Source organism: Oryctolagus cuniculus, chromosome 7 (genome assembly GCF_964237555.1).
Source record: "Oryctolagus cuniculus chromosome 7, mOryCun1.1, whole genome shotgun sequence".
Classification (NCBI taxonomy): domain Eukaryota; kingdom Metazoa; phylum Chordata; class Mammalia; order Lagomorpha; family Leporidae; genus Oryctolagus; species Oryctolagus cuniculus.
The window spans coordinates 56,253,444-56,276,930 of NC_091438.1; the positions used below are offsets into that span (position 1 = coordinate 56,253,444).

General features: G+C 56.2%; 1 protein-coding gene across 4 annotated transcripts in view; it reads left to right on the plus strand.

Moving 5' to 3' along the window:
• SYT6 (synaptotagmin 6) overlaps positions 1-22,096 on the plus strand; it is a 61,187-nt gene extending 39,091 nt beyond the window's left edge. Inside the window, exons 4-8 of one of the 4 annotated variants that reach the window (XR_007923500.2) lie at positions 7,932-8,052; positions 12,734-12,905; positions 13,960-14,110; positions 17,707-17,775; positions 19,300-22,096. Coding sequence is in view for 2 of the 4 variants with exons in the window: in XM_051856140.2 (XP_051712100.1) it covers positions 7,932-8,052; positions 12,734-12,905; positions 13,960-14,110; positions 19,300-19,371 (516 nt within the window). In the remaining 2 variants the exon portion in view is untranslated. The remainder of the gene's footprint in view (positions 1-7,931; positions 8,053-12,733; positions 12,906-13,959; positions 14,111-17,706; positions 17,776-19,299) is intronic. The other 3 variants (XR_007923501.2, XM_051856141.2, XM_051856140.2) reach the window with 3 other exon arrangements.
• Positions 22,097-23,487: the final 1,391 nt, after the last annotated feature.

A 23,487-nucleotide genomic window follows, 5' to 3' on the forward strand; every position in this document is an offset into this window, starting at 1 on the left:
CCTGAGGCAAGAACCCAAGGCAGAGGCCAGGAACATCCTTTGCTTGCTGCTTCCTCCCACCCCTGCCCTGCCCCCAGCCCATCACTAAGGAAGACCGAGCAGAAGGACCAGATCTGAGGTAAGGGCCTCTGCCCCAGCCTCCCCTCTCCTGGACAAGTAGCCTGCGGTGTAGTCTTTCCGGCGTGCCCGGGCCCTGAAGATAGATAGCAGGCAGTGTCAACACTGGGGGCCGTTGTGTCTTTCCAAATGGTGGTGGCCCAAACCCTCTACTTCCATCCCTTCTAGAAATTCTCCAAACTACTATCTTCTACCCACTCGTAGTAGCCCCTCTCCCTCTCCACTCACCTTCAAAACCATTAGGGAGAGAGCTGCAGCCCCCAGTGTGATTCTAACTCCTGGATTTTCACCCCGAAGTGATGCGTGTGTGAGACACCAACCCTCTTGGCCAGAGCAGGCTCCCGAAGGGGAGGCGGGGGAAGAACCCATTTCCCTGAAGATGCTTGGACACAGCGACATCGGACCCGCCCAGCCTCAACCATCTCCCCCGCTTCCTCCCGGCCCCCCCCCCCGCTGCACCCCAGCTGCCCCGTGTGTGTGCGCACAGCTCTGTGTCCACACTGTAGGCTGAAGTGGCAGCGTGTTGAGTTCGTTTAAGGCGCCTCCGTTCTGTGGATGATTTATTCATAACGCTGCCAGGCCCTTGAGGCAGAAAAGCAGTTGAGAGCAAAAGCAGGCGTGGAACAAACAGAAGCTGCCCCAGCACCCAGTAGGAAGCCCTGGGCTGGTAGCATCACACACACACACGGTCGCCTTTCCACCTCTGCCGCCCACAGCATTCCTGCCGGAGCGCCGGGAGCCCAGGGCTGGGGAGGAGCAGGGAACTGAGGCAAGGGTGACCCAGGCCTGGAGCTCACAGCAGGAGGCCCCTCAGCAGAAGGAGCGCCCACCCCCGGGGCTCCCCGCTCACAGCACAGCATCAGTCCCCTCGCTCAGGGGGACACCAGGTCCTGCCAGTTGTCTCGGAGGTGTCTTTGCATTAGGGCATTTGTCACATGTGTGTCTGGGCCTGTAAGACCCAAGAGCTGTATGAGCACACCACGGAGCCAGCAGGGGTGATCCTGGGAGGCGACAGGACAGCTGGGCTGGAAAGACACATGTTGTCCAGGTCAGCAGAAGGAAGGAGGGGCTGTCAGGCGGCAGGCAGAGCGGGATGAAGGCGCGGAGGTGCGACAGACCTGGAGAGTTCAGGAAGGAGAAGACACAGAGTGGCAGCTGGAAGCGTGGATTCTCAAAGCCTGGGTCACATCCCAGCTCTGCCATGTAGTGGCTGTGCATCCTTGGGCCCATTGCATACCCTCTCTGTGCTTCTGTGGCCCCATGTGAAGGGTAGGATGGTAACAGTACCCATTTCATAAGACTTCTGTGAAGATTATACAGCTCAGCATGGGTAAACCCTGGTGACAGGATGGCATATGCTGAACACTGTGTAAGCGGTAACAGCTGCTCCAGGTGGGGTGAAGCGCACCTGGGGCAGAATGGCACAAGGCAAGGCTGGCAGGAAGGCTGGGAGCCGCTGGATGCTGTGGACTGTGGTGTTCAGGCTGACTCCCGGAGGCCCAGGGGATGCGGGTGGGCCTCTGGGCGCCCTGGCTCCGAGCCACTTGGACCTGCTTGGGCTTTTGGAAAAGACTTGGCTTGGAGAACGGGTCGTCCAGCTATAACGCAAGTGTGTGGCAGCATTCACTGGAAGACCCTGAGAGCTGTGACTGGCGGGGAGGGTGCTTGGGGGTGTGAGGTGGTGCGGGTCTGCCTCGGGGTTGGGGACACTTGGAAGGGAGGCCCAGCATGGCTCGGTGGGAGCAGGTGTGGGGCTGCGGGAGGGCGAGGGTTCTGGGGCGTTCTCACTTGCCCTCCTGGCCCTGGGGTCTCCTAACGGCTCCTGTCCCCGCGGCAGCTCTGCTCTTCTCAGGGAGTGCAATCCAAGGACCCTCAAGGCTTCCTCCTACCTCCCTCTTATCCTGCCCTTGCTACAGTCCTCGCCGCACCCAAGAGCACAGCCCCACCGCCTCCACGAGGAGGCCCTCCGCAGCGTGCTCCCCCACTCTCGGCTGCTGTCTTTCCAGCACCACTTGCCCGGAGCAGCCGCTCGCCCCTCTCTGCGTCCTCTGTGGAGTCACTGGTCCCCTCACCACCCTCCCGGGCTATCTTGCTTCATTCGTTTTTGTCTCCCTCCCCTAGAAAGCAAGCGCCTGGAGGGCCGGAACTTGGCCCTCCCAGATCCAGCTGTGTAAGGAATGGATGGCACACCTGGAAGTGGTCTCTGGGTCGGTGTCTGGGCGGAAGGTGATAGCATGGACTGGGGAGGCGACAGAGAAGGAAGAGCAGGTGCAGAGACAGAGACAGTCTCCCACGGCCTGCAGAGCCGAGAGCAGATGCCTCCGTACAGGCAGCCAGGGAGGCCAGGCAGGGCCCTGTGCCTGTTCCTGACGCACCTGGCTGCGCTCTGTGCTCGTCTCATGCCCACCCTTGCTTCCAGCTGCCTGGAGCCTCTCATGTCCCCTGCACGCCCATCACCCATCCCCTTGTCTTTATGCACCTCTAATTCGTCCACCTGGACGTTGTGCTGATTCGTCCACCTGCTTGTTCTCTGCTGGCAAACTCCCTTCACCATCCTGTCTATATCCTTTGCCTCTGGGACAGCTACTCCGACACCCTGGTAGAGTTTATCGTCCCCTCCTCTCGTCTCCACATGTGTTCACATCTCTGTTATGGCACTGATCAAACCAAACCATATAACTTAAATGCCTTCCCCTCACCTGCTCCCACCCAAGAGCTCCTGGTAATCTCAGTAATAATTCTGACAGCACCCAGTGCCTCCTGAGTGCCCAGCACTTCACACAGATTCCCTCCTTTAACCTTTGCAGCAACCTTAACAGGTGTGTCCTGCGTTAGCCCCAGTGTTTAGGTTAGGATACTAGGACTGTGAAAGGTTAAGGGACACTACTTATGGTGTCAGAGCTCAAACTGGGACCCAGGGATGCCTGTCCCCAAATTCATATTTTCCAGCATTTGCTTGTAGGCCAGTACTTCCTGAGCACCTATTATATACCAGGCACTGGACCAGACACGAGTGGTAAAGTGATCGATGAAATCGGGCCCATCCCTGCCCTCAAGGAGCCTACACACTGGCAAAGAACACAGGCATTTGTGTGTCATCCCCAAATCCGCATAAACCTGCAGTTGTAGCATGTGCCAAAAAGAGGGGCTCTGTGCAAATGGGGGCAGGCCTGGCTCCACCTACTGGCCTCCACCTCCGGCTCTCTGTACCGCAATGCCGAGTCTCGGGCCTACGCAGAGGGGCTGCTCACTGGTTGTTTCTTGACCAAATTGGCTTCCACTCCATCTGCACTCCAGGATAATGAGAGCCCTTCCTGCCCAGTGCCTCTGAGATCTGTTCTCGGTCTCCTGTGGCTTTCCTGAAAGTGTACCCGATGCATCTCTGCTGATGGGGAGAGATCCAGACGAGCACTTAATGGTTGAGAGACCAGGAGTGTTCTCTGAGAGTGGGGAAGCATCGCGCTGGCTCTGCCCAGCCTGGAGTCCCAAGTGCAGACGTTGGCAGCACTCAGTGCCTGTTTAGGGGGAAGCATGTCTGGGGCAGCGTTTGCATTTCACAGTGAGACCGCCGGTCCCTTGAGGTTACGCATCCTTAAGCCATCTCCACTGGTAGTGGCTGATGATAGATCTTCCAGGGTGAGCCCTCAGCTCTTGTGGCTGGCAGGACCTCCAAGGATCCAGTACCATCCCTTCATTGTGCACACAGAGACAGGAAGTGACTTGTTCACGGTCTCACGGCTCCTGAGTGGCAGTGGTCTATTGACTTGGGAGTCCCTGCTGTTGCCGGCAGCCCACAGAGAGATGCTTTGCTTCATGCCCAGGGCAATGTGAGTGCATCCAGGAAAGACGAGGGCTTTAAGGAGGTGTTGCAGGTAGACTACATGGGGCTGGCGAGAGCAATATTGTGCGATGGCCGGGGCCCGCAGATCTCATGGGTGCCGTGGGCAGTGCAGCCAGGGATACTGCTGATATTAGGGGCAGCGACCTCAAGTGGACATGTTGTGCTTAAGGGCAGATTTCTCCAGGAGCCAGTGTCCTGGCAGGAGGTGCATCCCCTCCAAGCACCAGCCAAGTCTTGCAGCTTACTGATACCAAGCTCAGATGTACCCTATCAGCCCCCATATTAGGAGTCAAGAGGGCTAAGCTGCGTTCAGGACGACGGCGACCTCTTGGCTTGCTGGGGAGCTCATTACCTGCCAGGGGCCCTGAGGCGTCCTCTCGTGACAGCAGGTGGAGATGAAAGCAATAATGCGCGGGCTCTTCTGCAGCCCTGGTCGCCGCTGGCTTTATTAAAGTCCAAAGTCTCAGCCACCCCTGATGAGGATGGAAGGCTGCTGAGGTGCACGGGCTACGGTGCCGAGGAAAGACCCAACCAGGACGGCTGCGGGCTGAGCTGGGGCCCGGCTCCCAGAGCGTGAGGCTGGCTATGGGGAGATGCCAGCTCTCTGTGTTTGCTTAGCTCCCACATCTCTATTGACTCAAAATTAACTTATTTATTTTTCTTTATCGAATAAGCCAGTCCTCTCCTGCCCGCGCATGCAGGGGAGTCATCCACTGAGCCAGGAGCTGCCAATTTTCTGGCAGGTTCCATGGCTCAAGTCCCCGGATCGTGTGCCTTGGCCCCTGTTTCCTCTCTGCCTCCAAGGCACAGTGGGATCTTGGGCTAGTCCCTGTGCAGTCTGGACCCGCCCGTGGAGAGGGTGGAGTCACTGCTGGCTGCAGAGTTGGGGGGCTGCACACTGTGCTGCAGCCTGAGCATCCTCAGGCCCGCCTCTGCCTTGGCCCTTTAAGAGCAGCCCTGAACACAGAGGGGCTCCTGCCCTTCAAGGAGCTGCCCCCAAGAACAGCTCCCAGAGCTCTTTGTGGCTTCCTCCACACTCAGATGCCTCATATCCTCCGGCAAGTCTCCCAGGGCCATAAACGAATCAGACCCGCCCAAAAGAGACAGCCAGTGGGGGCACAGCTCCATCCCTGCAGGATGGCATCTGCGGGGGACTGGGGGGCAGCAATAGCAGGACTCACTGCCCCTCAGGAGCCAGTAGGAGGTGCCAGCCCTCTGCCCAGGCCCTGGCTGCATCAGGCACAGACACGGGGAGCTGCTTCCCCTGGGCTCCGTTGGCTGAAATCGTCCCTTTCCACGGGCTTTCCTGGGACCCCACGTGCTGCAGGCTCCTCCGAAGCCCATGTCGGGGCCGGCCAAGGACCAGCACCACTGGGCCTCTCGTCTCAAGATGCTGGGGAAGGGGCTTTGATGACGTGAGCTGTTCCAGGGTGGGAAGCCCTGCGGGATGCTGGGGGAGCGATGCTCAGTGTGAGATGGGCCCTGGGTAAGGGTCCCTGGGGAGACTCAACCCTGGGTTCTGCAGCAGGTTTGGGATTGTCCAAGTGAAGGAGGAGAAAGAGAAGAATTGGGGCCAAACGGGACCGGAGCGAGAGCAGAGGTGCACAGAGAACCGGGAGAGGAAGTGAGACAGGACCCCATCTGCTGAGAGCCCCAGGGCAAGCTGGGCCTGGGCATGGCACGGGTGTGTGGCCGTCTGGCACTGCAGCACTCAGAATTATGCAGCCGTGGCCAAGTTCTTGACCTCAGGAATCAGTCACTTGCTCTGTGTGCAGCAGGGGTGGTGAGAGCACCTACCTCGTGGGCTCACCAGGGAATTCAGCCAAGGACCAGGCAGGACGCCTGCGCACCGCGGGCTGTAGTAAGTGCTGGTGCCGGTTTCCGGCTTACTGAGTCTGAAAGCGTTTCTGTGACTCGGGGCAGGAGCGGGCCTTGGGGGGTTGCTAAGGGAAAGGCAGGGGCCAGAGCTTCTCCTTCTTCCTCAGGAAAAGGACCATTCGGCCAGGTGGACAAGGATTTGTTTCCTGCATGGCACAGGAACTGTCACCTTCCTGCGAGGCTGGGGCACGGGGCAGTTTGTGTCTCCCTCATTTGGGGACTGGGGAGACTGGGGACCCTGGCGTCTTCTTGAACTGGTTGCACCCCACTAGGCTACACTGCGTGTGAGAGGCGTGGGGACTGTACTCTCACCACAGAGCGCGGGAGTGCACACAGATGGATCAGGTGGCTGAAGCGGCACCCAAGGGGTAGAGGAGCCAGGGTTACCTGGAGACGCTTCCTGGGTGAGCGGGAAGGGGAGCTCACAGGTGGAGGGCATGAACACTCGCCCAAGGGACTCCCAGGGGAGTTCCCTTGGCGGGGCAGAGTGTTTAAACCGAGTGCACGAAGCCCAGGGAGTAGCAGACACAATGCCTGCCACGCAGGGCCCCAGCGAGCCTCCGAGGTGGGAACGTAACCGTGGAAGAGCTCCGTGGGTGCTGGTCTTGATCGCAGGTGCTGTGGAGGCTGCAGGGTCCTGTGTGCTGGAGGTGGCGGCAGCAGCCAGACCCTCTCCTGGGGAACTGGGGTATTCATTCACCTTGTGCTCCTGCTGGATCTGTTCCGGGTGGGGTGGAAACGGTGGGTTTAATGCCATCTAGAGGAGAACCTTGGGACTACATGCTCTGGAAGGAGGTGGGAGAGGGCTTGGTGAGGACTCCAGCTCAGGACTCCAGCGAGTCTTCAGTAGAGACTGGCTCTTTGTGAGGTGTGGACAAGAAACGTAAAGTCACCTTTGACTCCTCTCTTTCTGAGAAGACACCTCCTCCGGGAGGCCTTCCCTGCCTGAAGATTCAGCAAGTGTAGCCTCCCTGGCGTTCTCTGCCTTTTTTCTTCTTGATGCTCTTGCCTGTCCCACGTACTTATGTAGCTCTCTTGTCCTGCTCGGCCCTGATGAAAGGAAAGCCCATGAAGGCAAGGATTTGTGTCTGTTTCGTTGTCTCCCCTCTCAGCACCTAGTACATCACAGGTGCTTAGTGATCACTGGGTAAATGAATGAACAGATGACTAGGTGGCCCCGCCTGAAGTCAGAGCCACCCAAACCCTGGCGTCCAGCCTGGCTCCACCATCCCAGAGCCCCGAGGACCTCGAATCTGCGGGGGGAGGATGCTCAGTGACAGCGCCCCTCCCCACTCGTCATGGGGAGCAGAGAGGACGGGCTCTGGAAGGCGCTGCTCCATACGACCCATGCACAGGCTCGCTAAGGAGTTTTTGTGTCCTCTCGGAATCGCCCAGGGAACCTTGCTCCTGGCGCTGCGCGGGGAAGGAGAGGCAGCAGAGCGCATGGCCCCTGCCGTGTCTGCTCCTGAAGAACTCCTAGGGGTCCAGGACGTGATGTCCAGTGTGGGGTGGGGGCTGTGGGCCTCCCCCATGAGCAGCGCGCCCCGGGCAGGCACCGCTGCCTTGCGCTCTCACGCCGAGATTGCACGTTAGAGCCCTGGGCGTGGACGCTGCCAAAGCAGAGGGATTGATGACGAGCCGCTGGGCTGGGGGACAGAAGCAGGAGGGCCGCAGAGGGGACCCCTGTGGGCTGCAGCCTGGATCTTGTTGGGGACACTGCCGGGACCACACATACATACCTGGGTGGGCGGGAAATCCAGGGGCTCAGTGAGCTGCAGAACAGGACTGGGGCCCCCCAAGATGTCGGCGGCTGCAGGCTTCAGGCAAGGGGCGCACGTCGGGCAGGGCGCTGGCCAGCTCTGAGCCCAGAATCTGGTCAGAGCAAGAGCGGGTGTCCACGCAGGGGGCAAACTCTGGTGGTGGGGGTGACACTGTGATCTCTGCCTTCTCTCCCCAGTTACTCCCAGCATGGTGGCCACCTCTAGGGTCTTACACACATGGCACCGTACCCCAAGAATCTCCTGCCAGGACCCTGGGCTCTCCTCCGGCAGCTGCCGCACGCCCCTCACCCGCCTTCTCGTGTGCTTCCTTGCAGGAGAGCGTGGACCTGGGGGAGATCATGTTCTCCCTGTGCTACCTGCCCACTGCGGGCAGGCTCACGCTCACCGTGATCAAGTGCCGGAACCTCAAGGCGATGGACATCACAGGCTACTCAGGTGCCTCCCCGCCCCTCCCCACCGGCCAGACCTTAGCGTGCAGAAGGGGGTTTGAGGAGGCTGGCTAAGACCTGCCAGTGTCTCAGAGCTGGGCACCAGCAGCGGGGCAGCGGCGTGGGCAGCAGCTCCGCTCCCACCACCTCCCCGCTGTGTAGATGCCTCGGTTTCTGAGTCTGAAGAGCAGGAATGATGATACCTTGCCTGGATGAACAAATTAAGCCATGTAAATATTTAGAATTGTACCTGACTGCATTATAATAAGCACTTGGTAGAGATTAGCTGTTGCTCTCAATCATTCTCTTAGAGGAAGGAGATGATAAGAAAGAAATCCATAGGAGCAAAAGAAAAAAAAAGTGAGGACAGTCTTTGAGGTATATGAGGGGCCCCAGGACTCACAGAAGGGCTCCGTGGAGTGGGAGCGTAGATGTCCACAGGTGCACCCAGGCCTGGGGCGGCAGCCTGTGTCCTGGGTCAAGGAGCAAATGCCCTGGCAAGCACAGTGCATTTCTGCATGAGTTTCTCCTGCAGGGCTGCTGGCCTCTGCCTCGGCACTCAAAGAGCAAGGCCGGAGATGTAGCCTTGTTTTTACAACAAAGGAAAGGCTCGCTCAGGTGCACCTGCAGCGCCCTGCAGGCTGGACATGGGGTCAGAGGTTCAGTCCCTCGGCCACGATTCCGCAGGTCGGTGTAGGGGAAGACAGTTGAGTAGGGGAATAATAGAGGGGCAGGCGTTTGGCCTGGCGCTTCAGCGACGCCCACTTGTACCACATCAGAGTGCCTGGGTTTGACACCCAGCTCCGCTCCAGACTCTAGCTTCCTGCCTGTGTGCGCCCTGCAAGGCAGCCGTGATGTTCTCGTGATTGGGGTCCTGCCACTCACATGGGAGACCTGGACAGAGTTCCCAGCTCCTGGCGTTCCCAGGCCATTGTGGGCATTTTGTTGTGAACTAGTGCGCAAGAGTGTTTCTCTCGCCTCGCTCGCTCTCTCCCTCCCTCTCAAATAAATTTAAAACAAAATCAGTTCAAAATAGCAAAGGAGTGGCTTGCTGCTTGAGTCCTGAACACCCCCCACCTCCCGTCCCTGTACACAGAGAGCAGTTTGGGCTGCACTCAGAAGAGCAAGGATGGGGAGGCTCATTCTAACCCCCAGGCCCCTGCCCAAGATCCTCTGATGATTCCTGTTACCACTTGGAAGCCTCTGTTACCACTTGGGAGGTGCCTCTGAACTTGGCTGGAAATGCAAGTATATTGAAGATTTCCCTTGTATTTCCTTTGTATTTATTAATTATTCATTTCCTGATAGACGCCTTGATATAATCCCAGTTACCACAGAGAGACCACGATGCAGCTGAAAACACCCAGGCCCAGGGGCAGCCCGGTGTAGAGGAGAGGACACGAGGGAAAAGTTGCGGGGAAACCCTGAGGTCGAGGCTTTGCAGCTTCCTGCGACAATGAGGCTGGAACGTGCGGCTGGTCCCCACGGTTCTGCCGCTCTCCTCCCAGGCCAGCGAGCTCCTCCTCCCCCAGAAGCTCCCGGCACGCAGCAGGGTGGTCACCAGACCTGTGCCTGAACTGTGAAAAGCTCTTAGGCAGCAGTAAGCTGGCTTCTCCCAAAATACAGCAAAGTCAATTTCATTTTCACAGCAAAGTAAGTGCGTGCTGGGGATGGAAATTCACTGAGGTCTCTGCAGGCTGCCCAAGTGCCCACCCTGCATGCTCTGGTGCCATTCAACGGGTGTGCCAGAGAAGAGAGCTTGCAGGGAGGCGACGGAGGTCATCGCGCAGGCTACCCCAAACCAGAGGGCTTGGGCTGTGACGTCCCCCTCACAGCTGCCCCTCTCGGCTACCTGGGCTGGAAACCTGGTATTCAGTCTCAGCTGGGGTCCTCTTTGCTTCCAGCTTTCTGTCTGTTGCAAGCAAGTATCTGGCGCAGCACGTGGAACACTTGCGTTTGGGAAATTGAATGATTGAACAAGTGAATGAATGAACTGACAGCATGAGGAAGCTGCCCCCAGGGTGATGGGGGGGGAGGTGCACATGTCAGCAGCCTCTCAAGCTAGATCTCCTGCTTTTGTTTTTTAAAGATTTGTTTGTTTATTCATTTGAAAGTCAGAGTTAGAGAGAGAGAATCCTCCTTCTGCTGGTTCACTCCCCAAGTGGCTGCAACAGCCAGGGATGGGCCAGACTGAAGCCAGGAACCAAGAGCTTCATCAGGGTCTCCTATAGGGTGGCAGGGACCCAGGAACTTGAGCCAACTTCTGCTGCTTTTCCCAGGCCACTAGCAGCAATGCTGGATTAGACGTGGAGAAGCCGGGACATGAACTGGTACCCATATGGGATGCTAGTGCCACAACTCCAGCCCCAAGAGCTCCTGTTTTTGAAGATGAGTGAGATTGTTTTTAGCTCTGACTAGCTTAATGTGGGAATAAACTGGGGAGTAAATGGAGCTTACAGGCATTGACCTGTAAAGTCTCTCATCTAAGCTAAGCCAGCCCCAAATCAATTCTCTAAGCCTATCTGCTAGAATCATGGAAATTTAGGTAGTGCGAAACAGTAAGGAGGACCAGTATGCCACAGAGGAGTGGGCGTGAGTCAGCCTGCTCATCTCTGCCACAGCTGGTCTGCACAGCTTTGAGCCAAATGGCCAGAAATGGGAGCTTTGCAGGCACACAGCCCTGCATCCAAATCTTGGGCAAGTTCCTTAATGCTTCTAAGCTTCAATTTCCTTATCCATAAAATGGGGGTGTAATGAGAAATATTTTACAGGGTCGATGTGGAGTTCAGGTGACCTGATGTATGTCCATCTCATAGCAGGGTGCCTGGCACATATTAAATGCTGGGGTTTGATAGTTCCTGTGACAATGAGGCTGAAATACACTGCTGGTCTTTGTGCCCCTCCCTCGGCCGCCAGAGTCTCTAGGAGGGAAAAGGACCCCAAGACCTTGTGGGGCCAACATTTCGCTGGACGCCACCAACTTCTGCTCCTGCGATCCTTAGGGGACAGTCATCGCTCTGCCTCAAGGCTGCTGGGAAGAGAGACTGTTCCAACAAGGAAAATATGCCCAGGGAATTTGCGTTTGCCAGTGGCTCGTGGCACCAGCAGCTCTGCCTGTATCTCCATGAGCCTCATGACATAGAAATGTGCTCCACGTGGGAGTCATGGAAATAGGGCGAGCAGGAAAATAAGCCTCGAGCCTGAAGATGTTTCTGGTGGCAGTGTGCACCTTCAGCGAGTTTAGAAGCCTCCGTGTTACAGACGGGTCTTGGGGCTGGCTCTCGCCACCTGCACTGCGTGCTGAAGCATACGTATAGGGAGCACAGCCGGTGGGAGCCAGAAAGCTGTCTTCCACCAGCTCGCAAAAGCTGCTTCTTCCCTGAAAGAGAAGGGGCCCTGACACAGGGACATGAGCTGGCAGAGACAGCAGGTTGACTAAACACCTTGTGGGCTCCCCAGTTTCCCCATACGTAAACCCACGTGTCCCGGTGGCTAACATGCAGCCGCTGCTGTCACACTGGTTGATCGGGGCGCATGAGCCGTCTGCAGGAATGTCCTCAAGGCTCAGTTTCTGCCAGGGGGGTGCAGTTTCTGTAGCCTGCGCCATGGGCGTAGGAGTGCTTAGCAGGTGCTCTCGTGTCCAGGAGGAGGATCCGAGCACCTGTGATTCAGAGCTGTGGGAGCAGCTGCCTGGGCCAGCGCCTCTGACAGCTTCCCCTGAGCCCTGGCTTCTGAACAAAAAGTGTCTCTGCACATCAGCGTCTCCAGAGCTATTATTACCTGTGAGCTGCACCCCCCTTTCCTGAGCTGGCAGCATAAATAACAGTGATGATGGTGACCACGGCACCTGTGCTGTGAGATACAATAGGTGCCACTTCATTTGGTTGAGTAGAAAATTTCAGGGTGGAAAGATGACCGTGAAGCACTCATTCAGATATCTAAAGAAGAGATGAGATCAGGAGGCACGTGGAAGTTCAATAAAAAGATAGCTCAGGGCAGGGTGGAAAGAATCCAAGATCCCACTGAGAAATGGAATGCCAACCAGCTGCCCTGAGACTCCCCGGGGCCCCAGCTCCCTCCACCCCGCTGCTGGGGAGTGGGCAGGGCCACGTCCCCCCTTGCTGGTGCCGAATGGAAATGAGGTTACAATGGGACCCAGAGTCAGGTGGGGCGGGGATTGTTGCTGCTCACTTCACTCTGACACGTCGCTACTCCCTGGGCATTGCTGAGTTCTATTTTTATGCCCCTTATCCTCTGGTTAATAGTGCTGGCAAAGTCCTCCTGAGAAAAGGAGACTCTACATGGGGGAAAGAAAAGCAGTGTGGGCGTTCAGCTTCGTGGCCCTGTGGAGCCAGCCAGCCTCTGTGGGGCTAGGATTTAGGACTTCGAGCTGAGTACCTGTAAGCAGGTGCGCTGTCTCATTCGGGGCTAGCTTTCCTATTAGCAAAAGTCCATTAGGCACTCTCCCAAGAAAACCGAGGTAGCTAAAGACTGTTTATTAAGCACAGACTGTCCTTGGAGACAGGTGTGCTACATAAATTCCAGGTGACTTAATTATCTTACCAGCCCGCTGATCCCGTCTGAGGAGCAGTGGTAGGTGTGGGGCTTCAGGCCCACAGCTGCAAATGGGGTTTGGGGACATCTGTTTGACATGCTGCCTTCCCTTTGCACGGTCCCCATTGGCACAGACCCGTATGTCAAAGTGTCCCTGCTCTGTGACGGGCGGAGACTGAAGAAGAAGAAGACCACCATAAAGAAGAACACGCTCAATCCTGTCTACAATGAGGCCATCATCTTTGACATTCCCCCCGAAAACATGGATCAAGTCAGCCTGCTCATCTCGGTGATGGATTATGATCGGTGGGTACAGCTCCCGCAGGGACACGATTCCCCAGCCCTCACCCCCACCCCTTAGGGCTCCTTGACCTTGAACCTTGTAGCTCAGGGTTCACGTGCCCTTTGGCCTCAGATCCGCCTCCTCCAAAGCCAGGCCCAGGAAGTTGAAGAAAGGCATGGATTCTCCCTTGGCAGTGGGCCCGAGCGTTCCTTCCTCTCTGGCTCATGTCCATCAGGGACAGACAGGTCCACCTTTCCGTTCCCTGACTTCCCTTCTTCCCTCTGGCTCTGAGTCCCTTTAAAGTGCCTCTCCATCCTCTCTGTTCCTGCTGCTGTCACCACCCTCACTCCAGCATGGCTGTGCAGCCACCGATTGCCCCCCGCCCCCCCCCCCCCCGGTTCAGCCAGCAAAGACCCACCTTCTAAAGGACCACTTGCTCTCTGCACCTGCCCTGCTCAAGAACCTAATTCTCCCTTCCTCAGATACATTTCTTCTCTTCCACTCATCCTGTTCTTCCATCAAGCCTGGCTCAAAACCATTTTCCAACCACTCAGCCCCCTTTGGCCCCTTTGCTGTAGTTGTCCCCGTAGCTAAAAGAGAGAGAAACCAAGCAACACAGCCTCCGTCCGGGGTTCTTCGCCTAAGTGTCCAGGCATAGTCGGTGCTTGACGAGCATCCTCGAGTGGTGACTGATGCTCTCCATGAGGGAATCAATCACTCCCAGCTGCTGGGGGCCACGGCGCTCTGAGCAGGTTGATCTATTTCCAAATGCTGATGTCTCCAGGGAGGCTGTCATGAGTCGGCCGAGGGAAATGAGTGAAGACGCAAACTCTCCCACTCCCCAGAGTCAGGCCATCTGCCCACCATCTCCCAAGAGTCCAGACGAGTTTCTAACATCTGGCTGTGCTGTGTGTGTCCAGTGGCCCCCTCCAGGAGGCTAGGCAAGGTGTCACTGCTGCCGACACCCCGCTACTGAGCCGTTGTGTTCAGAGCCCGCGGGGCAGAGGCCCGCCCCGGGGCCTCCCTCTATCACAGCTCAAGTGGTAGCCAACGCGGGGACCTTGGTTTCTCCCTCAGAGTGGGCCACAACGAGATCATAGGAGTGTGCCGCGTGGGGATCAGCGCCGAAGGCCTGGGCAGGGACCACTGGAACGAGATGCTGGCGTACCCACGCAAGCCCATCGCACACTGGCACTCCTTGGTGGAGGTAAAGAAATCCTTCAAAGAGGTGGGTGTGGTCGCCTGGCCCTGGGCACGTGTGCTGCATGGCGACGTGGGCTGGAGAATGGCAGTCGGCTGCTGCGAGACCCCCGGCCTTTGGTGGGAAGAGGTCGTGGGGGCCACGTGCTTCTCACCCGCTGTGTCACAGGCATGAAGGGAATGGAGGAGGAAGGCAGAGGCTGCCGCCAGAAAAAGCCCCCCGCTGCTGGGCAGCTGAAAGCAACTCTGAGTTTTTAGTGGAAAACAAGAGCTTCCAAGAAGCCTGCCCCTTGCTTTCACTAAGCCCCTGGGCCTGGTCTGTGCTCTCCCAGAAGGGGTAAGAAGTTCTGTGCCCGTGAGAACAGGAAGTTCCCTGAGGCTCAAGCCAGGCCGACACTTGGCAGTTCTCACGGCGTGCATGGAGAGCACCCAGGAGCAGATTTCTCTCCATGGCCCCAGAGTGTCTGGCTTTCTGGCTAACCCCTGGCAGAGACGTCATGGAGAAAGAGCACTGGGCGGGAGTCCTGAGACTTGGGCTCCAGTCTTGATCCTGTTGGCGTGCTTATAGCTGGAGCCTGTCACTTCTCTCTCAGCTGCAAAGGAGATGTCCCTCTGGGTGACCTAGCCTGCCTCAGCCCCTACTGCACCCTGCCAAGGTCAGATCCTGGGATCTGTCACCTCTGTCGTCCCCAGGCCTGCTCTTTCTCAAGTGGGTTGGGGCTCAGGGTGGCCGGACGAGCCGTAAGCCTCATTTTCAGCATGTCAGACCCCAGTCTGTATCCTGCACAGCTGGGGGATCACCCCCTCATTCTAACAGGCTCCACACCTATGAGTCTGCAGAGTGTGAGAGAGGAGGACCCACGAAAGCAAAACAGCTTTCTCCCTTCCATCACGTGGCCCCAAAGCCCCCTTGACCACGAGTCCCTGCCCCCAGGACAGATCACTGATGCAGGAACGAGCAGCAATCCCAATGGAGCTACTGGTGCCCTGCCCTCTCGGGGTGGATGGGCCGGTTTCTGACAGTGGGAAGTGTCCCCAGAGAGACGGAGGGCTGAGGGGAGCGGACATGGGGGAACCGTGGCTTCCAGGGAGCCAGGCTGTCTGGTTCACCTGCCCAGGTAGGTGAGAGCTGTCTGAGGCTCCTGCCCCACGGCCTTTTTTGGTGGCATCAAGGAATAGGGCAGCAGGGCAAACCCCTGCCAGCTGCGGCTGGACATTTCTGTGACGGTGTCATAAGGAAGGCCAGTCCCTGGCTCTCGGGCCCCCCGGGGGGCGTGTCCGCCTCTCCCCACCTTGTGACGAAGGCCCTTGGGGCAGTGTAGGTGAGGTGCCCTGGCCAGCCCCCACCTAGACAGGAGGTACTGCTGCGCAGATCCCCAGGCAACCTCTGGCAGCTCACTACATGCAATGCTGCCCCAACCAGGGGCAACTGTGACAGCTGCCACCCTGCCTAAGCCTCTGGAGAGATTCCAGAGCGAGTGCGAGTACCCTGAAGTGCTTAGGGCTAGGGCATGGACTGGGAGCCGAGAGGCCTCTGGTGGGCTGGCAACTCACTGCCAGCTCTGACCTTGTTTCTTTAAAAAAATTTTTTCATTTATTTACTTGAAAGAGTTACAGAGAGAGGGGAAGAGACAGAGAGAGAAAGAGAGAGAGAGAGAGACTCTTCATCTGCTGGTTCACTCCCCAGGTGGCCACAAAGTCCAGGGCTGATCAGGCCGAAGCCAGGAGCTTCATCCAGGCCTCCCATGTGGGTGCAGGGGCCCAAGCACTTGGGCCATCTTCTGCTGCTTTTCTGGGCACATTAGCAGGGAGCTGGATGGGAAGTGGAGCAGCCAGGACTCAAACCAGTGCCTATCTGGGATGCTGGCATCACAGGCAGAGGCGTTATCTGCTACAGCTCTGGTGTTTGGTTTCCTGCTTGGTAAATTGGGCCCCTCCCGTCTCTGCTTTTCTGTGATTGCTGAGCCCATGAGCCCACAACTTCCACTGTGGCTGTCCACGGCAAAGTGGAAGCCGCTGGCAGAGCAGCGGCTAGAAATGGGGCTGCAGGGTACCACGGAGGTGCTGTGACAAGGCTCCGGAATCGCCCTCCTTCACGACGGATGCGACCCAATTAAGCCAAATAATTGATTCCAGGTCCTGTTGCTTTGAGCACTCTGACTCACTAGTCCTGACTGCAAAGGAAAGAAAGATAATGTAGAATGAGGCCCTTGAACATGAATGTTTGATGAGACAGAGAAGGGGAAAAGTAGCAGTATGCGGAAAAGGGAAAGAGAAGAAACTGACTCGAACCCTTGGGGCTTCCCTTGTCCGTGACCTTCTACCCTGAGCTCCCAGCCCGTCCTCCCCGCGCGCTCAGCCTGTGCCTCTGTGCGAAGAAGCTGAAAAATACATTAGCCTTGGAGGTTAGGATCTCAGCAGCACCCGGTTGCATACAATTCTTGCCAGCACTTTTAGCACCTGCAGCATAGATAGCTTTATAAAAATGCGTCTGAAACCCCACCCGGCTAGGAGGAAGGAAAGGCGGTCTGTGGTCCCGTGAGACTTGACCGTGAGACGGCCCTCAGGTCATGCTCACGGCTCATGCCCTGCCTCCCCTTAGTCCTGTTCTAGACGTTGAGCAAGAGCCTGGCTCCTGAAACCTGAATCTCCCATTTGTTTAGTGCATAAAGTCTTCCTCTGAGCTCCCAGGAAGATAAATGGCATCCTATCTGGCAAGCAGTCTGTATTTATCTTGCACCGTTCTTCGTGGAGCTTCAAGTGCTGTGATCATTTCTTTTTTATTAATGAGAACAGAGGGCACCATACCTGCTCGCCTGTGTGGGGTTTAAAATAAGGTTGAAGGAAACAAATTAACTGAAAAGATATTTTTCCCTGCTGGGATTCTTAAGCGAATAAAGACCCGTGAAGAAGCCCTCACGGGCGCCAGCCCCCTTGTCTTCTCAGCACTCCTGCCTAGAGCCTCGTGTCATCGTCACCACCCAGGGCCAAGTTCAGGTCACCTGCCAGAGATTTCAGATCTCTGGAGGAACGTGCCTTTAAGGGACAGAGACCTTCTTGGAACACAGCCCCCAGCCCCCGCCTCCCACCCCCAACCCAGGAACCATAAGCTACAGGGCGGTTCTCCCAGGAGCCACCCTGAGAAGCCAAGAAGCCCGGAATCATTTACCCACCCCCACCCCCCCCACCCCCGCCACGCTGCACGAGCCCCATCTCCTCTCTTTGTTTATCTTCATAGGGAAAGTCAGGGACGAGCGAGGGAGCCAGTGTTCCTTCTTCATTTGTTCCGGATAACCAACCCTGCTCTGTGGGACTACTCTTTGGACTGTTATGTAAAAGCACAGAAGTACTGAGTGTAGCCATTTCACGCCGTCTCCTCTGCCCCGGCCCATCCATCAGGTTGTTTAAGTGTCTTGAGCACGCAAGGGAGAAGCCAGGACTCACAGTGTCCATTTCCCAGATCTCAGAGGTTGGAACGGGAAAAGTGGAATTCTTGCCCTGCAGGGCTGTTAGATGACAGCATCAGTAATCACCGTGTGTCACCGTCTGGTTAAGTAACACTCAAATCAGAAGTCGCAGTGGGCTCGACAACCAGGCATTTATTTATCTAAAATATTTCACCAGGGAACTCCCCGGTTGTGATTTCAGTCCCGTGGAGGCTGCCAGCAGAGAGACTGCCACCCGGAGTTAGGAGTAAGTATCTGGTGTGGACCCCAAGAGGTTAGGTTTCTTGTTACATTTTGTGTCTCCTTCTTCCCGTGGTGTGGCCCGTGCTAAGGCCGCGGCAGGACGGAGTGGAAAGAGCAGCACGCTGGGAGTGAGAGGAGACCGGCTGCACTTGACTTCTCTGTGTCTTTGTTCTCTTGTGGTTTCAAAGGATGATCTCCCAAGCCCGCCTCCTCCAGTCATGGCACTGCCGAGATAGCCCAGGTCCAGACCACACCGTGGTGGCTGCTACCTGATGGCCTGGCCTTCGGTTAGTTGTAAAGATCTTCAGATTGGCCAGCCTGGGGCATGCGGAGCCTCAAAGAGGAACCGCAGAGGCATTCCTTAGAACGGGAGCTTCTGGCTGCTCAGTAGGTCTGGCTCCCCTCGGTTCTGTGGGTTTCCCGTCTACTCTGTAGGTGACGCTGGATGGCAAATGGTCTGTTTGCCACAGGTGGCTCAGCTCTGTCTAGAAGTGGCTGTGTCGGGGGAACCGTACCCTCCCCATCCACCCCATCACGTGCACAGTGCATGGTCGCAGGCTCTACTCGGCCCCATCCCTCCACCGTGGAGACCCCAGCAGCTAATGAGAAACAGAAGGGGCTGCACTTGCGGGTTTAGGAAGGCCATTTCCACCACCTGTGTACCCTGTCTCTCCAGAGCCCTGTCTGCCAGGCACCTAGGGGATTACTGGGTCTCTACAATCCAGGGCAGAATTAGTAAGCATTATCACTGTTTCACTGCATACTTTCAGGTGTGCAGCCCGCAAGCAGGTCAAGAATGGTCACGGGTTGGATCCACTACTGCAGTGGCGGCTGCCTTTTCCATTTAAAGGGGGTTGAACGGCTCAGGCCACAGGTCCCTCCATCCCCAGACCTCACCTTCGCTCCATTACGCCTCCTTACCCCACCAGATTTCCCCAAGGGCCAAGGGAAGGCATCTGCAAGACAAGAGAGCTGTGGGGGATCAAGGGGCCAGGGATACCTGACAGGGGGAGGGACTGCTTCCTCCTCCCACCTCCTACCTCTTCACAGATATGCCCTGGGCCGCACTGAGAGCCCAAAGCTAAAGCAATGTGGGTTTTCAGCTGTCTAACAGCTCCCAGACAAATGGCTAATAATTCATGATGGTGGGTTCTTGCCAGCAAGGGCACGCTCTGCCTACTGCCTCTTTCACTGCTAACATAATCCGACTGCCGGTGTGGAAATGGCTGAAGCACTCAGGACCGGGCCGGTCTTAGCTTCTCATTACAACACAGACGCGCACGCTCTGTAGAGTGAAGAAGGCTTTAATTATCGCTGCCGTAGGTCTTGTTCTGAGAAATCGGGAATTCCAAACTAGAAGCTCTAAGCTGTTTTCCTTCTGTTTTTGCATGGCTCACGGCGAAATTCAAGAAAGCTTACGGAGAAGCCGGGAGAGGAGGTGAATCCAGTGCATGGGCCGGTTAAGCTGTGCAGGTGGCAGTGTAGCTTCCTCGGGCCGCCAATAACCCCCTTCTTCTCCTCTCCGCAGTGGCAGGGCCGAGCCGCCAGCTTCGACAGCGAGAGCTCGTGCCCGTCTCCGAAACCGCCTCCGACGCCGTGAGCTGCCCGGCCCGGCCACACGGACGGACGGGACTCGGCGATGTTGCACCTGTCCTGCCGTCTGAGCACAGAGCTGTGCGCTCACGGCGGCGGCGGCGGCCCGCTTCACTCCAGAGTCTTGACTGCTCCCGCGTAGGCCAGGGCCGAGATCCTTGTCGTGTGGTCAGATCTGTCTTAGTCTTTCTGTCTCCCAAGGTGATGTTTCTGTGATTCTTTATTTCACTTTTTATGGATCTGCTGTGGAGCAAGGGCGGGAAAACAGAAGCAGGACGAAACGAAAGGTAGAGAGCCCAGGAGTTGCTTCTATAAAACACAGTGTAAAATAGCAGTGTTTCCCAGAGAGGTGCATGGGATTCCTGAAGGTCTGCGTCTCCACCGAGCTCCACAGGCATGGAGAAAGGAGGAAGTGGGAGGAGCTATGCCTGCACCTGCAGCACCTGGCGAGCCCGGTCCGGACGGATGGAAGAGCCTTTAAAGGCCGATTACTGGTCTTCGAAGCTCTTCTCTGGCGTGACATAAACCAAGACTGGGACTCCTGGTCCTGTGTGGAAATGGCAAGACCCCCGAGGTGTGTGTGACCTGCCAGCAGGTACGTGCAGGGTCCCTTGCTCCCCGATCTCGTTGTCTTTCCTCGTGAACTGCCAACCGTCTGGATTCCCCTTGGGAACCGACTCTCTTTAGAAATGATTCTACTGAAAGGCAAGTCGCCATGTTTTCTGATGTGCCATGGCTAATGATCACATTTGTTTGAAAATTGGGTCTTTGTTCTCGAAAAGAGCCTTCATTGTGAAGAAAGAGGGACACATATATTCTGGAATGATCTCTGCATTATACATAGCTTTGTCATTCCGTGAAATAACATGCTGCTGTCTCAAATACCTCTGCAGATCAAAGAAACAATTAGCTAGAATGGGGAGTTTTGAAATCCAAGTACCAGTTCGAGTATGCCTTTCTGTGGCAAGGGTGTTCCTGGTTGAGACGAAAGCAGTACAAGCCTATTTCAGCCCTGTTGACTTTGGGACAATAGTCGTCTTAAACTTTAGTTCTTTAAATTCCTAAGAACTTCCTTGTTGTTTGTTTCAGTGGTTGTGAGGGGTTTGTTTTGGTTTTGTTTCCTTTTGATCTCTACCTTAGGCCAACTTCAGTTTAGCAAAAAAAAAAAAAAAAAAAAAATATTTGAACCACTGCGTATTGTCCCGGCCCGGTTCTGTTGAGTCCGTGGTGGCCTGCATGCCACCTGTGGTAGCTCGGTTGGTTTGCCCAGCCTCAGTGGGGATAGCCCTGCTAACCACACAGAAGGGGAGGTCCCACTTCCGCGTGTGACTGCACCGTGTCGTTGCCAGAGCTGTGTGCGTGGCTTACAAGAAGCAAGCCTGCTGAAGACTTGGAAGGCCAAGAACATCAATCACTCACGCACCTGGCATCTTACTGTTTCTACACGTCGCGTGCTGTAGGAGCCACGGCTTGCCAGTTACCTTTCTTCCACATCAGACTGACAGGTGTCTCTGCTGAGGGGCATTGTCTTCTGTGGTCCAAGAAGTCAATGGAGAGAAACCTGGACGCCCCCCTGTACTGAGCCCTGGGCTAGGGACCACTGTGTAAAGATAGCTTTTCTCCCCAAGTCTCGTGATGAATATATCTTCTCCTCTTGAGAGTGAGGGGAAAACCCAAGGTCACAGCAGGACTCCTGGCGGGTGACAAACTTCACTTTGTTTCTTGACCCTAGACTGACCCCTTTCAGATGGCACCTTGTTCCCTGGGCAGGCGGGCAGGCGCTGGGGGTACTGACACTAGAAAGGGGACAATGGAGTTTCCCCGGGTCACAAGGAACCCACAAATTAGCACAAGAGGGCGCTTCCAGAAGTGAGCTCAAAGTGCATACCCAGTCATCATCTTGAAACCCTTGGGCAGGTGAGGATGAGCCGTTGGCACCTCTGTGGGGAGGGTGCACGGTCTGTGCAAATCACGAAAGAATTTCCCTGGTCGGGAGGTTCTGCTTGTATCTGAGCAGCTATCTCCCAGCTGTTTGGGCGGAGTGTGACCCCATACCACCGGAACCAACTGCTACCACCCACCCCAGGAAGGCCTTTGGCTCCTGGAGCCTCACAGCACCCCCAACCAGTGCCTCAGGGGAGCCAGTCGGTCCTCAATCTGCAGCACGAATGAATCCCGAATGTCTGCCAACTTCCTCATCCGGCCCAGTCTCTCCCGCTCCGAGACAAGAATAAAAAGAGACACCAGCGCCGGGACAAAGTGAAACATAAAGTTGATGCGTTGTTGGCTTCCTCTGACGTAAGACACCTCTGGGGTCGCTGTGTGTGCTTTGCTGACGTTGCCACGACTGGGGCCATTTGCACAGAGATTTAAAAAAAGAAAAAAAAAACACAAAAAAGTTTCCTTCTCCTTTGTTTTGCAGTGTTTCGGGGCTGAGAGATGCCCCCTCCCTCTCTGCGCTTACCTGGGATCCTGATGAATTGTATCATCATTCACAAAGTTATGTTGTTAATTCTGCCTTGTGCGTTCCACCCCGTCACAGCCTGGAGTTTTTACTCAATTAAATCTCTGTCTCTTGCCCATCTCTCTCTCGTCATTCTGCGTGTCTGAGGGTGAGCAGTCAACACGCACTCAGGCCACAGCAAAGCTTGCCTTTTTGACCTTGTTGCACAATAGGAGAGCCGAAGGGGCCCTTTGCTTTCCACCCTGCCCGAGGAATACCTGTGCAACTTCCTGTTGGCTTCGTGCACCTGCACTGCTTCAGGCAGAGGCTCATACAGCATTTGGTGCGTGGGCCTCAGCTGCACCCTCAGCTATTCAGCTGCACAAGCAGCCCCTCCAGAGGCCCCGACGTCTCTAGGGAAGTGGGTCACAGCATATTTGGAAAGCACAATGCTTTTGCCCACCAGGCGAGCGATCCTGCTAACTCCCATAAAACGCAAAACTTGGCAAAGCCAAGGGAAAATACAATTGCAGGCGTGAACATATAAAAAGAACATTCTGCTCCGTAGACTATCTTCTCTGCTCACCCCCTAGTTTTTAATTAATTTAGAAGGCAGCCTGTGGAGAGGAGAGTGGAAGGCAGCATCCAGTCCTGCACATCTGCCTCTAAATGACTGCCGCTCAGGGAAGTGAGCTGCTGGGGGAGGTGCTCCATTGCCTAAAGAGGCCACTCCCCCACGCTGCTGCCTTCCCAGCAGGGGTTGGTGATGCCCTGGTCGCGTCCAGAGCCGAGAAACCCACAGGATAACTATGTCGGCTCGTATAGGCCGCGCTACGCTGCAATAACAACCTACAGATTTCAGTGGCTGGAAACCACAAAAGCTTATTTCTCCTTCATTCCTGTCCCATCGCAGTGTCACGAGGGGGCCCTGCCCCTCATGCGTGTTTGTGGGCACGCAGGATGAGTGCCAACATCGCACACACTGCCAGTTGCCAGGCCCAAGGCTACAGAACACTGGGAAGGGTCTCCTGGCCCAGAAGGAACGCAAGTCACTTCCCTCCACTGCCCACTGCCAGAGCTCCTCCCGTGATCGCCACAGACACAAAGAGTTCAAGTTCCCAGGGCAGGAAGGACAGGAAATACCTGGAGAGCTGCACTGGGAAGATCCCAGTGAGCTCAATAGGCCTGTGGGGGTAACAGCTGAGAAGGGCTGACTCAGAGACAGTAGTGAAGGGAAACAGTGCGTTCTCTTCATTGTTGAATGAGTTTTGCCTGCAGAAAGCTTTTAGTCTAGAAAAATGGCGCTAAGTTACAGTAGACCAAGTAGCATGTGAATGTTCCGCAAAATCCAAAAGCTACAGAAGTCCTAGAAAGAACAGCACAGCCCCACAGGAAAAAAATAAGGCTGGCTTCGAGGAAAGAGGTGGTATCCGATCTGCGGTTCTCAGATGTGGAAGTTGGGAGGAGGAGCTTGTCCCGGGCTGCATGCTCCATGCAGGGATTCCCAGAGCTGCCAAGCTCCCTGGATCCCAAAGGAGACAAAGAACCCCCTGCTTCCAACTGCCACTTGCTTATCCAGGCCAGCCCAGGCAAAGTGTAGGACTTGTGCCCTAGGAGCGCTCCTGTCCCCCGTGGCCCTGAACCCAACACCACCTGCTTTAGCCCTGCCCCGTCCCAGCT